At 43.4% G+C, this 16,539-nt stretch overlaps 1 protein-coding gene across 6 annotated transcripts in view; it reads right to left on the bottom strand.

The window, feature by feature from the left end:
* LOC139747840 (acetylcholine receptor subunit alpha-like) overlaps positions 1 to 16,539 on the bottom strand; it is a 331,403-nt gene that overhangs the window by 10,419 nt on the left and 304,445 nt on the right. For 3 of the 6 annotated variants that reach the window (XM_071660369.1, XM_071660367.1, XM_071660364.1), the window contains exon 9: positions 8,752 to 8,790. The exons of the other annotated variants lie outside the window; for them this stretch is intronic. In XM_071660369.1, coding sequence (XP_071516470.1) covers positions 8,752 to 8,790 — 39 coding nt within the window. The remainder of the gene's footprint in view (positions 1 to 8,751; positions 8,791 to 16,539) is intronic. 6 annotated transcript variants of the gene reach the window in all.

Genomic DNA, 16,539 nt, shown 5'->3' with positions numbered 1-16,539 from the left:
CTACGTACCTTAGCGACCCTGTAAGAAGGGGCCGCTAGGAGAGCGCGCGGCCTGTCACCACCTTAGTTATCTATAGATGATCCAAGGAGTTCCATCACTTTCCCACTGACCAATTAGGGTCACTAGTGATATACGGTATCGACATATGACCCTCTTCCCGCAATCGTTATCTGTGGGTTGTACAAGAGTATCGACGCTATAATTTTGCAGCCTTGAGTTGCTGATGCCATGTATGTCTCTACAAAGCATGTTCCTCTTTTAAACAATCAGGAAATATAAATACACGTCCTCCACAGTCCCTGGAAGACGCATACATGGATCCACAATACCGAAATGGTTACGAACGTGTAGTTAATTAATGTACCAGGATCTGCTGCTAAGGAAGCCATGCCTACACATCTCATCAATGTCTTCTAAATCTACTGCCTATCTCGAATATGTTTCCATTATTTCCTCCCCAAGTACTGAGCTAAGGCAAACTCGACATTAATGTGGAGCACATTTTTCCAACTGTCGTAAAATACTTCGAACAAAATATTCTCAAGTTTCTAGTCTTTGGGCACTTTCCATCCGATCATCAATTATTGATCAGTATTAACCCTGATGCTGCCATCAATCAATTTTCTAAACCAAAGGGGACGAGTCATTTAAGCAAGGTTCTTGACGTGCTTAAATTCGACTTTTGGAGATGACCTGGATCTCGTCCTATTACATTTTCTTCCTATTATCTTCCTGTCTTCATGAAAATAGTGATTATTTCATTTTCTGTGTTGTCTCATTTGTTTACAAAGGAATGCATGCTGTATTCATTACGTGTGTTTTGCTTTGTTGTAAATTCACGGTTCCATATCCTATTATCCTTAGTTCTCTAGTGTCCATCGTATGCTTTCTTCTCATATGTTTTAAAACTGCACTGGAGTATTATTTATCTTCTATGATTTTCTTCTGCACTATTTTATTTTTCTTTATCAAGTTTCGCTCTTTATTTCTTCCTCTGTACCCGCATTTCCTCTTAAAGGTTTTCAAGAGATGTGGCACAGTAAGGCCGCTCTGTACCTGAAGTTTCAACATTATAAACATTTCTCTTTCTACCACTGAGCTCTGGCTCTTGCAACCAAGGTAGTGGCTCCATCCCAGTCTTCTTTGTGTCTGCAGTACATCCTGCTTGCATTTCTTTGATGTTATGTCTGAAGTTCGGGGAGAATGAAAAAGACATATGGATAATGGATGAGGCTGAGGAATACAATAATGAGAAGGCAGATGGGGGAAGGCATCGACTCCGTCATCGCCCAACAGCTGTTACTCTGAAAGAAACGGAGAACCAATGAGAATCCAGCCAGGCATCCGCCTGTGGGCGTCTTACAGAACTACAGGGACAGAGAACTGACTACAAGGCATGAATGGTAGATCACAACGACTCTAGCTAGAATACATGGCAAGAGTAAGAAGACAATGGAAAACTGGTGGTATGGTACAGACATCAAAATATGAAGATTGGAATTATCTATCTATTAAAGAGAGAGCGACATAGTTGGGATATATCTCTACGTACAGTTAGTTCACTACAAACAACCAGGTAAAAACGGTGACGCCATCAATCAACACGAGGATCAATTGACAATGTACTGGACGTGGCTGACACATCCGTACACTAACCTAAAGAGCGAACTGTTCGGGTTACAACGGATCGTCATTACAATCTAACAGACAAGCATGTTTTACCTTCTCAGGAGATCTAAATGGTATTCCAGAAGTTTATATATATATATATATATTTACCAACAACGTATCACACAGGCAGGCCTCCTCCTCCTCCGATTACACTGAAGCTTTCTTTACGTAAACAGTTTACCCGCATCCTTACCAATTTCACGCCCTTTTTTTTTTTTTTTATCTCCTTTGCGTGTCCCTTGCATAGTTGTGTTGGTAATCATATCCGGGTTGCTAACACTGCAGCCGGATGGGATAAACAGGTTAATTAGTTTGTAGGTTAAAAGATATGAAGGCTGGATGACAAAGGGAGGGGGGCCTTTTGTCATACGAGCGGGTAATTTACCGTTACAATGTGAAAACAAACACTGGAAATCAGCGGTGGGAGAACCATTAGGCAGGGCAGAGGGAAAGCTGCCCTTTTAAAAAAAAACTTGCAGTGTAACGATATAAATTTGATGAGAAGCCATGAATGTATAATTGTCCTTTCGGGCATTGCAGGTATTCAAAACCTGTATTAAAAGAAAAAAAAATGCTTCCAACCTTCGATAGGCAAAAATGAGCATCAACTGACATATAAATTAACCAAAAACTTGCCATCTCGCTCCACCACCCTTCGGTGCCCCGTTGCCGGTACCCACCGCCCAGTTATCGTACGGCACTGATCGAGGCCTCGAATCAAATCTTAACTCCGATGATTAAAGACTTTCTTGCCTCAGTAACAGGAATAAGTCTGATTAATTTGGACCAGTTATTAGGTTTTAATGGGGGCAGATGGCTTTAATTACCGTAAGAAGGGAACTTAATCACAGCCGGCGGAAATACCATAGACCCCTGTTGTAACCTATAAACTCTGCGCGCGCATGTGTATGTACGTGTATATGTGTGTATACGTTGAAACGTATATGTACTTATATGTGCGTGCATGGGCGTTTATTATATATATATATATATATATATATATATATATATATATATATATATATATATATACTATACATATATGAGTGGTTGGGCCATTGTTCGTGTATTTCCTTGCGCTACCTCGCTGACGCAGGAAACAGCGATTAAGTATAATAATTTATACACAATCTTTAGGAATCGCAAGCTGAAAGTAATGGAACGTCATTCAACATACCTTTATTGGCTTATTATCAATATTTTCTTGCCTTAAAGTTATTCTCTTAGATGGTGACCCACTACACGGTTCTGATAAGGCAAATAAAACAGGTATACTTGACCTAAGAGAGGCACCAGCATCATTCCGGAAAGACATCCTAATGATATACACACAAAGCTATATACCCATGTGTGTCATAGTCACACAGGAACCAAATAACGCCCACTGAACGCTTTATAACCTTTTTTTTTTTTATCAACGCCAAAATCACTTTATAATAAATTTATTCATTTAAGAAGAGAGGGGCACCGGATCTGACTATTCCTGAACGGCCAGCGAGGCCAAGTAATGACTTCTACATTGTGGCAAGATTGTATATCATAAACATATTATGGCTTTGGGGGCTTGCAATCTTGAAATTCTATTTATGAATAATCTATAGTTGATGATATTTACAATTTCTTTGCCTTATTCACAATTGCAAATTAGAATATTGTCAACCAATTTACAGTCCAGGTTTATATAAATGGAGAAATATTTTTCCTCGTTCTTGTCCAACGCAAGGATGAAGAGGTGGGGGTGTGTCATCAGTCGCGTCCAGAGCCAGCACGGACCCCGAGCCCAAACAACCTCGCCGAGGAACACCTCTTTTGATCATGGGGATGTGAGGAGGAGCAGGCAGGCAGGCAGGCAAGGTTCTGACGGAGCGCTCTCTGTCTTTTTTTTTTTTTTTCTCTGGAGAAATTACGAAAAAGAAAATCCTAAATTTAGGAGAGCAAAAAGAGCCTGTATAACGAAGCAGCAAGATGCATGTTGCCATGCGTTTGAGGAGATCTCTCGAGCCAGGGGGGCCCCGGGCGACAGTGACCCCCCGGGGGTGTCGCGGGAAGGCGGGCAGGCAGAGGTCGGCCGGGAACGCGACGTGATTTTCCGAAAGTTGGCTGGCGGGGCCGGCGCGGAATCATAATTCCATTAGCGTGAATCAATTAATCATCAGTGGAGGCCCGAGGGCGACGCGCCCTGGACCAGCCAGACTCGAACCCCCGACCCTCCCTAGCTGTTTATTATTCTTTCGGCGACGGCTTAATAAATCTTCCAGAGCTCATCCTTCAAGACGGAGCTCTCCCAGGAAATCTCCGGTATTCTAAGACAGCTTCCGTATCTATCCCATCGGCACATCAAAACATCCCTGATTCTAATAATAATCAGAGTGTCAGCTATTCTTTACATATATATATATATATATATATATATATATATATATATATATATATATATATATATATATATATATATAGCGTAACTATTTCTTTGTCTACCCCTCTCGTCTTACGAGCGCTTTGCATACTTATGAATGGAAATGACGAGATAATTTTAGCGGGAAACCAATCTCGAGCAGATGGGATTGGGGCGGTAGGAGACGAACTTTTTTTTTCGGGGGAGCATCTCACGGGCAAGGGATTGGGAAGGGGATCGAATGGTGAGGATTCAGGAGAGGACCTATGGTGAGGAGGAGGAGGGGTTGGTTGGGAGAGGAACTGATAATGAGGGACTGAGAGAGAGATGGTGGCGAGGAGCTGTCTGGAGACCTGATGGGGGGAGAACAGAGTTGCGAGGGACCTGACGGTGAAGGTGCCATGAAAGGAACGCGCCCAACGCGCCGTCAACTCAGGGGTTCAGGTAATAGCGGATAACCGATTTCAACGCAATGCCACACTTCCACGTTAACAACTAACGCATTATGATATCACGGGAGTTCGACGGTCATGTCTGACGTGTGGGCATCACCTGCGTTGGACGCCGTGAGAGTCTCGTAAAACAAAACAAAGGAGGCTGCCACAGGCGGAGATCCAGTGTACCGAGGGAATCATTATTATTTCACATGGCCCCACCGGTGGACACACCCTGGGGGGGAAGGCGCAGGCGGAGGAGCGCCAGAGGGCAAAGGTGTGTGTGTGTGTAAAGGGTATTTATGGCAACACCGTCGCCTCAACCAGGTGGGTGATGCGTTTATTCTGCCCCCCCGTCAGACGCCGCCCTGCAATAATTTCCCGAACAGCTTGACGGGCCTGGAACAATGCCCCGTGTGTGTGTGTGTGTGTGTGTGTGTGTGTTAACGTCTCTGGGTTTCCCAAAGGGGAAAAGCAGTTCGCCGTCGTCATCAGCATAATGGCTCTATACCCCTTACTTACTATCCTGGGTCTGGTATGTCTTTACTTGTATTACTGCACATGTTCCTGGAGGGATTCAAGGGGGGATTTCTCTCCCAATACTACGAGGAGTGACACTATAGCGTCCGCCGGTTCTACTTACACTTGTAATGAAGAGGTACGAGCTGGGCTGGGCTCTGTCTCGGATTAGACCCAAAACGAATGAAATATCTTGTGCCAACCAACAACCGATACATACAAAGTAACTTATCACACACGTCTGCAACCGCATAGAAAACGTATCATTGGACGTAGACAAGTAAATTTAAGAAAACGGTTTGCGGGTGAAAATTTCGAGGTCTAGTACCCATAAAACATTCATTTCACCTTCTCCCTTACCTTCACACAATCGTAAAATAATCTTTACCTTGTCAATACGTTTCTCTATTTCCGTGGGAATACGTTGGCAGGGCCGGCCTTTCTATACCCTCCCATCGTAGGTCCCCTACTGCTAAGAGGACACCCCACTAGACTCAACCACCACAGGAAGGCCTTCACAGAAAGCGGGAAATGTTCTCCCGGCACACCCAAAATTTTCACATGCATTCCCAGGGCATGCAACAACCCGACCTTCCCTGTAGAGTTCGCCTCCACGACAGACCTGGCTGAGGGCCGGCCACCACCCCACACACTCCCCCTGTATGCTGGAGAGACTTTTACCACCAGCCACGGAAGATATACGAGATAAAACCCGATGCATAAACTGATCTACAGCCACACGGAAAGTGCCATCTGCTGGAAGGGCTTTTCATCCCAAATCTGAAGTACTCTGGAAAAAAAAAAGCACTGTTAAAACCTATCCTTCTTGTAGTTACGAAGAATGGTGAGATCAAATACAAAACAAAAATTCAGACGTGAGAGAATTAATCTCTTCTGTAACTACCATTCTACACTGAAAAAAAAAAAAGTGTGTGTGGACAAGAAGGAAAACTGCGGTACGAAGTCGTGGCGCCACATGTGGGCAGGGTAGGCGCATCGTCCGGTCAGCCCGCGCTGCCAGACGCAGGAATCCTCCGCTCACACCCCACCCGCCGCTTCCACCTTAAAGTTAAACCACTGATTATGACACGCGAGGCCAAGAACAGCACATGACACCGACACAGGCAGCTGTACGGAGGAGGCCGGTGGAACCCTGGCAGATCAGTACAGGTTGGTGTTGGTCACCTGGGACCAGCGTGCACACCACCATAACCACACGAGGACACAGCAGGCAAATGTGCATGTAATAAACAAATGGAAATCAGGCAGGCATAACAAAGTATATATATATATCAGAACGTATGATAAACGCATGCCTAGCATATATGAAACACATGCAAAGCCTGAACAAATGACATGAGAACCATATTAAAGGCACAGTACATCGAGCGAGCGTGCATATGCAAGTACACAAATGGATTTAACCATCAACAAAACCATATATACATACATATACCTGAGCACACATGACACGTGGCCAGGCAGGGGATATTCACGGGATCATACAGTATACATGAGCACTCGCAAGGCATGGGCACTCAATTGACGTGAGTACTGACATGAGCAGCGCTGTCAGGATATTCCAACACACGATGCAGGATACACTCGCTTGCGGACTACCATGGAAAGGTGTCCGTCATACCACCAGCTGACTATAGAGTGCCACCAGCTGAACATGAGTGCCACCAGCTGACCACTAGCTGATGATGAGTGCCACCAGCTGAACATGAGTGCCACCAGCTGACCATCAGTACCACCAGCTGATGATGAGTGCCACCAGCTGAACATGAGTGCCACAAGCTGACCATCAGTACCACCAGCTGATGACGAGTGCCACCAGCTGAACATGAGTACCACCAGCTGACCATCAGTACCACCAGCTGATGATGAGTGCCACCAGCTGAACATGAGTACCACCAGCTGACCATCAGTACCACCAGCTGATGATGAGTGCCACCAGCTGAACATGAGTACCACCAGCTGACCATCAGTACCACCAGCTGATGATGAGTGCCACCAGCTGAACATGAGTACCACCAGCTGACCATCAGTACCACCAGCTGATGATGAGTGCCACCAGCTGAACATGAGTACCACCAGGTGACCACCAGCTGACTATAGAGTGCCACCAGCTGAACATGAGTGCCACAAGCTGACCATCAGTACCACCAGCTGATGATGAGTGCCACCAGCTGAACATGAGTACCACCAGCTGACCACCAGCTGACTATAGAGTGCCACCAGCTGACTATGAGTACCACCAGCTGACCATCCATTACGATACCAGGAATCTTACCCCGGCCAGAGGGACATTTACACCGACACACACACACACACACACACACACACACACCCTGGACCTAACATTAGACTCGAATGCTTGAATAAGTGACATTGTGAACACGCTGGGGATACTGACACTACCACCTACCCATCTACCTACTTATCTATCTATCCGACCGTCGCCGTCACCTATCCATCTGCCTATCTATCTATCCATCCAACGGCTCACATTTGGAATGCCCAGGCAGCCTCCAACCCCGCCCTTTCCCCCACCTACTACATAAACCTGAGGGATGAGTCCTTCCAGAAACTTTCCCCGGAGAGCGAGTGTGACACTTGTGAGTTACGGCCGGGTTGCTACTGGCTTCCCCTCCCTTGCCATCCTACCAGAAAGGGTAACTCCCCTCCCATACACCGCACACCGTGTCACGACGTCACAGTACGTCACTGACGTCGGGAGGAGGCCATGATGGTCAGCCAGCACAACACAACGAGACGAAAGTGTTCTGGGCTCAGCTGCTGGTCGCAGACGTGCGGCATCTCTGAAGGGGTATACATCACCCACCCCCCCAACACACACCTTACAGTCCGACAGACCCAGACTCGCGCAAGTTATGCCACGACCTCACAACACGGAGGGAGGCTCTCAGCGTGTCGTGTCGTATGCTCACAACAAGGAAGAGACTGTTGATGTGTGAACCAATGACACCAGAACCAACAGTTGAAAAATCATCAACAAATATTCCAACAAGAGAGAGACGAGAAACGAATCACCCTAAAACATACGGAGTATAAGATCAATATGCCCACAAGTTGCTGAACTATATCACAGAGACAGTATACCCATCCTGACATACGTGGCCGAGTATACCCCGTACAGCACAAACTCCCCAGTTAATATTAGACAAATGGTTCACTGTTCCCCATGCTTGATGTTCACGAGAAACAAGAAACATGCTGACATGCACAAAGTATATTCCTTATATGCTCTTAACAGCTTATAATCATATATACATATATACACCCATGCCTTACATATGTAAAGAGTCAAGGTGGAGCAGGAGAGGAGGGTGTGACATAATTCATGCACCACCCCGACTGACGTGTGCACAATAACACTCATGCAACATAATTCGCCCGATGTCCCTCCCTCTCCCTCCTCCTCCTCCTCCGGCGGCTGTCGACACAACAACACAAGTTGGCGTCCAGTCCGGGCCAACTTGTACCTCGCCAACACGTATAACCATGACACCAAACATGACACCATGCGCGGGTGGGTCTACCATTCCTCTCTCTCTCTCTATCTCTCCCTCTCTCTCTTACTCTCTAGTGACTGAAAACAAGAGACAATCATGCGAGGTTCTTGTATCTAGCAGTGTCTATCCCTAGGTTCTAGGACTGGCATCTATATAATAAGTGGTTCTAGGATGATGTAGAGGAAGATGTTACCTGTTTAGAGGCTTGGAGTTGCCGTTGGACGACCACAGACTAGAAGGAGGGAACATGTGCCAGAGTTCAGGTTAGTACAGTGGTACATGGTGTGGTGTGGGTGGTGATGATGATGGTGGTGGTGGAGGAGAGGGCCAGTGGCGTTGGTGATGATGGCGGTGGAGAGGACCAGTGTTGGTGGTGTTGGAGAAGATGTGAGCAGTGATGGTGTTTGTTACAGAGGTGAGGTGTGACGTTGACGGTGGCGATGATGGAGATGGTAATGGTGGTGATGGCTATAGTCGTGTCGGTGAGGGAACTGTTGGTGATGATGGTGGAGTTAGTGTGGTGAGGACGGTGGAGGACGAGGTGCTGAACAATCTCCAACTAACACCTACAGTGCATGCTCTGTTAAATACAGTACAAGACCCCCCCCCTTTTTTTTTTTTAAAATAACTGCAACGTTTATAATGATTTACACCAGATAGATGTTTAAATGTACACTGACGTCGACACTGAACACTTTTAAGTAAACATTCTGATTGTGTGTTAAGATTCTTTTACATCTACAGGATGGAGAACAATTATGGAGGTTAGGGAAAATATGAAAATGGCAGGTTCCCTTTCTGACCATATTCCTGGGCTGGTGGCTGTCTCACGGTCAAACATCACCTTACCTCGTACAGGTCTTGTCTGGTCTATGTGAGTCCACAAACCGTAATTAAAAGCAGGTGTATTTAATGAGCCAGCCGGCCCACCTGCAGGAGGCTTTACCTCTTGATTAGAAAACTGGGGGCGTTCGGATAGAGTGGGAGGGACTTACGTAATCCTTCACTGGGCAGCTTGTGTGATGGGGGTGAGGGGAGATTTAAGTTCGGTTCACCCCTGGCGGGTCACTGGGAAGAACCACTTCCAGTCCTTTTACGCTAATAACGATCTTCCTTCAATATCTAAAGAACACGACTCCTACCACACAACCCAACAGGCCCCGCGCCCTCTTACCCGACGCGCTACACCTAGGTACGCCAGGGTCAAATACCACCTCCGCCAACTTCCACAGCTCGCAAGCTATAACGATTCGGTGGGGGAATGGTTTAGCTTTGTTAACTTCCAATCCACTGCCCGAGGTTCGATCCCCGGCGCGAGCAGACGGCGCACAGCGCGCACCCACCTGTTCATCCTTCCTCTGGCTGGTATACGAGTACCAACACAGGCTAGGGTAAAGCACCACAGCTGTGGTGGGACTACACAGCCAACAGCTTATAACTCGGCTTAAGATTCCCCAAGGTCGTCTACGTATGTCCTAGCTCTCACCGACGGGCCCAATGCACCTACGCTGGGCCTGGCACATCAAACCTTCACATGGCCTGAATATACTGATCGCAACTCTAACAACTCCCGTCCGTCAACTGCTCTCCTCCTTTCAACCTTCGACCATCGCCTTACGTCCATCCCCTAAACAAGGACCCGGGGGTCAACTTGTCTCTCTCCCCGGCGTCCGCTTCAACCTTCATATTTCCCTCTAGCTTGGAACCAAATATTTGCTTCGCTTGACCTCCACTCATTGTTTGCACCAGATTACATCACCTCCAATTTTTAATATACATGAAAGCACGACAAAATGGATCTTTTTTGATGGTGTCACCGAACATAAAAGGCAACATCACATAGCCCTCGCCCAAAGAATCTTAATTAATGTCCGATTCTGTCCAGTCAAGGTTATAGGCCGGCCAGGAAACATGTCTGTTGGAAACCTGCCCCATTCTTCTTCTAAAATTAAAACTGAATATCAACTCTTGACTCACAGTAATGCTACAGACTTGTATGACTCACAGTAATGCTACACTGATATGATTCACAGTAATGCTACACTGATATGACTCACAGTAATGCTACAGACTTATAACTAGAGGCTTATTTTTACAGTACTAAATCAATGTTCACGAACAAAAATAAGGAAAATGGAAAGAAAAAGTTAAAACACTCCGGCAAGCGTGTCTGAAAGCGGCCAATACGTCAAGATTAATTTCCCAACAGCACGTATACAATGATTTTTACCCTTACCAAAATATTTTTCTCAACAGAAAAAAAAAGACAAACCAAACCTTTAAATCATTAAGCAATAATATAATCATGGGTTTCAAATCCTAGTACACTCGTCTGCAATTGCTTCTACTGTACGTGCATCACATTTCTAAGAAATTCATACGATGTAATTGTGTCATTATCCAAGAAATTATCATTTTCATATGAACATGTATAGATACTAAGGTCGCAGGCTTTTATATTCCATGGGTTCTCGAATACATTTTGTTTGCCTCGCGAGTTTTTTTTCATGGTTCGATTACGTCAACACTAGGAGGGTCATCATACCGGCCACCTTCCTCTTTCTCCGCACACCCTCACGTTCCCACATCTGCCCCGCCACACACACACACACACACCTCCACCCATCCCAGCCAGCCACCTGAATTAACGAACTTCCCTTCTGAGACACAAGACACACCTCCCGGGGGCCAAGTGGGCCCCACAGAGAAACAATCTAGCCTGCTGAAAATGGCGAGGAACAATGACATGCTATTCACGCGTGGAACTGACAATATGGCCACTTATATAACCGTCAGTTCAAGTGAGTTAAAGAGTTAATTGTGTACTGCAGCGTAGAGAAATGATGGATGGAATTTTACATGGCGCGTCTCGAAATGAGAGAGAGAGAGAGAGAGAGAGAGAGAGAGAGAGAGAGAGAGAGAGAGAGAGAGAGAGAGAGAGAGAAACATCTGTTTTCATCAAGGGATGGATGGATCCTTTGTTTCTCATGCCTCAGATTATGTTGCACCGTTCCCTTTTATCTGGACGTTTGGAGAGAGAGAGAGAGAGAGAGAGAGAGAGAGAGAGAGAGAGAGAGAGAGAGAGAGAGAGAGAGAGAGAGGCGGCAACTGTTATTGACTGCGAGGTTTTCCTCTGCATCAGTAAACACGAGGCTTCCATAAAGCCGGGCGAATGAGAGCGGCCCCCGTTGTGTTCAAGATGAAAGGTAGGAACCTTCTACCCTCCCCCCCGCGTCATTTGATGGACTGGCTCGTGCCTTTTGGTAACCTTTATCTTGGGAATACGGCGAACCCGTGCGTCTCTTCTACTCGAACCTTTAAACCCCCGATAATAACGCGCCACCGAAGAACTCCTCTTCTCTTTTTAAAGGCTGTCTCAGATGACCGGTGCCCGGGAGTAATAACGTCAAACTGTACAGTTAAAATTCTCTATCAAGGACGGGTTTTAGCGTTTAGAAAAAAAAAAAAGCCCCTCGAGCGTAAAAATGCATTACGTGCGTTTACTAAGTCAGTGTTAACGGCCCGGGGTTTCAAAACAAGCTGGAATTGCCAATACGTCTTTATGACACGATTGTTGTCCTTCCTCGAAAACGTGAAGTTATTTCTCTCATGAAAATGTATAAAAAAAAAAAGAAAAACGTACTTTTGGTCTCACAAGTTACTGATATTCCATTACTTTTATTGCAGAGTTTCAGCGCATTCCAAAGTATACGATGCCTTATTCAACACCGCTGACATGTATCAACTCTATCGAGTCTCTTTACACTGGTTAAATATGACGAAAATAACTATTTCTACTTAAAATTATCCACACGACTTGTTAAATCTGACGAAAATAACTATCTCTCCTTAAAATCACCCGTGAGATTATATCTAAAAAAAAAAAGAGGGTTATAATCATTCGTCTCTATGTAAACACCATCACCGCACATCCTGGAGGCGGGCGAGTGGGGGGGTGTGTGGGAGAGAAGAGGAAGTGTTATTCCCAGAATAGAAGTTTCCTGAAGATACTACGAAATCCGCCTCCACGCCTTCTTAACTGCCCCGCTAAGGAAACCCATTACCCAATGACGTGCTGCTGGGCTTCAGGCCGCTTCTTATGAAGGAGAGGGGGGGAACAACAGAGGAGCGGCGAGGCTTCCCAGAATCGCCGATAGCCAGAACAGCGCATAATCGATAGGTAACCCGGACTCCGCGCGCCATACTTCCTTTCGACTATATTCCATATTTCCACTTTAACTACTCTTAACTTAAAGACATTTAATAAAAATCATTAAAGAATATTAATCAAACAATAAAGTAATAATAATAATAATAATAATAATAATAACCTATTGATAAATAACGAATTAATGCAACATTAAAAAGTAAAATATCTTAAGTACGCGACACTGATAACACGATTAACCGAGGTAAATAATCTCATTTTTGTTTAACTGTGGTATGATATCGGGTTAACTTAGGTGGATATATTTAAATTCAGAGTTAAAGACTACGATATCTAAATGTGGTTAATTAGTATATTTAAGGTCACAGTTAAGAGGAACTAAAATATCTAATATGGCTGTTAATGGGTTATTTAGGGGTAATTATAAAAGTTAACCAAATCAAGATCATATATATATATATATATATATATATATATATATATATATATATATATATATATATCCTGGACAGCGATACCAAAGATAAGTTAACTCGGATTAGGATATCCATAATCAGGTAAATGAAGCCATTAAACAATCGTACATAAAAAAAATCAAAATTACCCTCCGCTAGGATGTAGAATTCATCAAAAAATCACGCTTAACCCTAAGATATATATATAATTTTTTGGTATGCCTAGATGATATTCGCCATTTCCCGCGTAAGCGAGGTAGCGTCAAGAACAGAGGACTGAGCTTTAAGAGGGAAAAAATAAATCCTCACTTGACCCCCTTCTCTGTTCCTTCTTTGGGAAAAGTAAAAGTTTGTCCCCAAATCGTGGGTAAACTAGGCCAAGATATCCCCCCCTCCACACACACAAAAAAAAAATTACCCAGAGTTATCTGATGTAAGGATATCCAAAACCATAATGAACCGGAACTATGTAGTTAACCAAAATCTAAGTCAGCTGGAGTTAGTTAGCCAAAATGTTAGTTAACTGGAGTTAAGGGTAAAAAAAAAAAAAAAGACCGGCTAATCAAAAAGCCATGAAAGGTTACGCACAGTCCAGGTTAACACAGGAGCCTCGGTTAATCGTGACACCGGCGCCTTAGTTTACAGTAATGGTGAATGGGTTCATACCTTTTGAATTCACTAGGGAGGAGAGGGAAAGAGGCAGGGGGGAGAAACACAGTTAGTTTACAACCGTCACCGCTGGCGGCGCTGCTACCTCAAAACACTCTACGTCTGGGTGGATGCCAGACACTTCCATTGTTACGAATTTGATCTGCATTTTAATCAATGGGAGAAATAGCACTTTCTTGTCTCTTTATTCTGAACACGTTAACAGTGTTTATCAGACGATATAAAGTTATTATACATTATCTCTCTTAATGTACATGCCCATTTATATACATACCATTTATTTTAACAGGAAAATTTAAATCAATAATGTTACTGTTGAGGATGGTAATTTAACCTAAGGGCTTCCGTGGTGTAGTGGTTAATGCTACTATGAATTCATGCATTGGCCCGCCAAGCTTCGAATCTTGAGGTTGGGCAGTCGGCCCACAGTTAGCCCTTCCCTCAGGGCTGTCTTATGGTTGGTATATATATATATATATATATATATATATATATATATATATATATATATATATATATATATATATATATATATACTGAAACGTGTGAGACAGCCATGGTTATGGCATTCTGCTGCCCCTGCCGTTTCAGCCACCGTAAAGAAAATGAAGTTCTCTACCCCCACGAGCATAATATTAAAAATTTACTTTTGGCCTGAATATCTACGATTCGCAATAACCGATTTCAGATACTACTGCCACTGTGTTAGCACCGAACAAAAATCCCATACACAAGGCGGGGGAAAAAAAAGAGTACAATCTGTAATCCATGAGTCAATTTATGTTACAGCGAAATTCTTTATTAAATTCCGAAGCTGTATAGAAATGTGTGAATACGTATATTGCAATCCCACAACTGTAGGTTGAGAGGATAGTCTGGCCCGTCTTCTACTATCGCTAACATTTCCTCTTATTCTATACTCTTGAAACAGGTGTTAAAATACTCTTAGCAGACCCTGTATCTTTTTCTGTAGCGTCAATCGCTACATTGTCTCCCAGTATAACGTAACAAGCATTGGTGAAAGTAAAGTATCTTAAGAGTACCGGTGATATATATATATATATATATATATATATATATATATATATATATATATATATATATATATATATATATATATTATTATTATTATTATTATCATACTTAACCGCTGTAAACAAGTGATCGCAGGGAGACGGGTGTGAGAACCTAACCAGAATCATATATGCCCACCACGACTCAAACCTTCAGCGAGCGCAACTCCTGACGCGGCCAGACCATCCGATTTGAGCGCCACCGAAGGAGAACATTGACGCCAGACAGGGAAGACACCACGAAAATTCCACTCTAGTCTCGTTGGGAAGGCGAGAATATGCCATCTCAATGAGTCGGCCTTTCTGAATTAATGCTCAGACGGGGTGGGCAATGTACACAACACACACAAGAGTGGTTAAGCACAAAGTGAATATATGGTCAAGCCTTTACAATGGTTTTGAAGAGCTACGATTTTAGTGAAGGCTAAGTTCTGTTCTGGATGGACTAAAGCGGCAATTTCTCCCATATTCTCTTCAAATGCTTGGGACAAGAAATCAAAACTCTTCCTTCCCTCTTTTTCATCGGCTTTCAAATTTGAAGCCTTTCAAAAACCCGGTAATTTCGTTAGCTTCGTGCCCGGATCCTCCCAAACAAAAGCATTTCAGGTTGCATCGCCAGAGTATCAGATATCAGGAATTATAATCATCTATCACATCAAAAAAAAAAAAAGGAAAATCTATGAATATATTATACATAAGTATGAACATGTTGCTTGAAGGCTTGGATCATATACAGGGTTGGAACTAAATCGCTCATGCAGTATAACATCTTAAGTAACAGTGAAAGGTTGGGTACACACTCGAGAAAATGAATTCTACAACTTTAATGACTTGGTCAAGCCTTGATACAAGTGGGCATTTTTTTTTTTTTTAGGTTACGTATGACATGCGACCAATATACACTGTGTGTGCGCTCAGCAAGCACCAAACATGTCCAAAGCAACGAGTGTGAGGGGGGGAATGTAATATTGATAGATCCACTGAAAAATTCATTTCCTCAATAACTCTTTAATAATAAAGTCTCCACATTCTATGTCGAGGTTAGTCCACGCACACACACACACACGCACACATACACTTTGGGTCTAATTCCTAAAAGAAAGTTGCACTATATCAAGCATGCATAACGGTCGAGGCCGTGACGTCAGCAGGCAGTACCAGTCCTTGCTCATGGCGTTTGTGTAACATGTTAATCCAATCCGCCTTACGGATTCGGCGCAAAGCCACCATTATAAACATTGATTTTCCCGGACGTTATATATATACATATATATATATATATATATATATATATATATATATATATATATATATATACATATATATATATATATATATATATATATATATATATATATATATATATATATATACATATATATATATATATATATATATATATATATATATATATATATATATATATATATATATATATATATATATATATATATGTTTATATAAACATATCGTCCAGGAAGGAAAGAAGGAGAGTACACACTGAAGAAATTCGTTATCTGGAGGATAACTGATGCATTCCAGTGCCTCTGGAAAGTTTATTCTAGCATGATTATAAATATATTTCTTTTCTTTCTTCTTTGAATGCAAAGCTGATC

This window comes from Panulirus ornatus, chromosome 5, assembly GCF_036320965.1.
Source record: "Panulirus ornatus isolate Po-2019 chromosome 5, ASM3632096v1, whole genome shotgun sequence".
Classification (NCBI taxonomy): Eukaryota; Metazoa; Arthropoda; class Malacostraca; order Decapoda; family Palinuridae; genus Panulirus; species Panulirus ornatus.
Note: the sequence above shows the minus strand (reverse complement) of the source record. Positions and strands in the feature narration are given on the sequence as shown.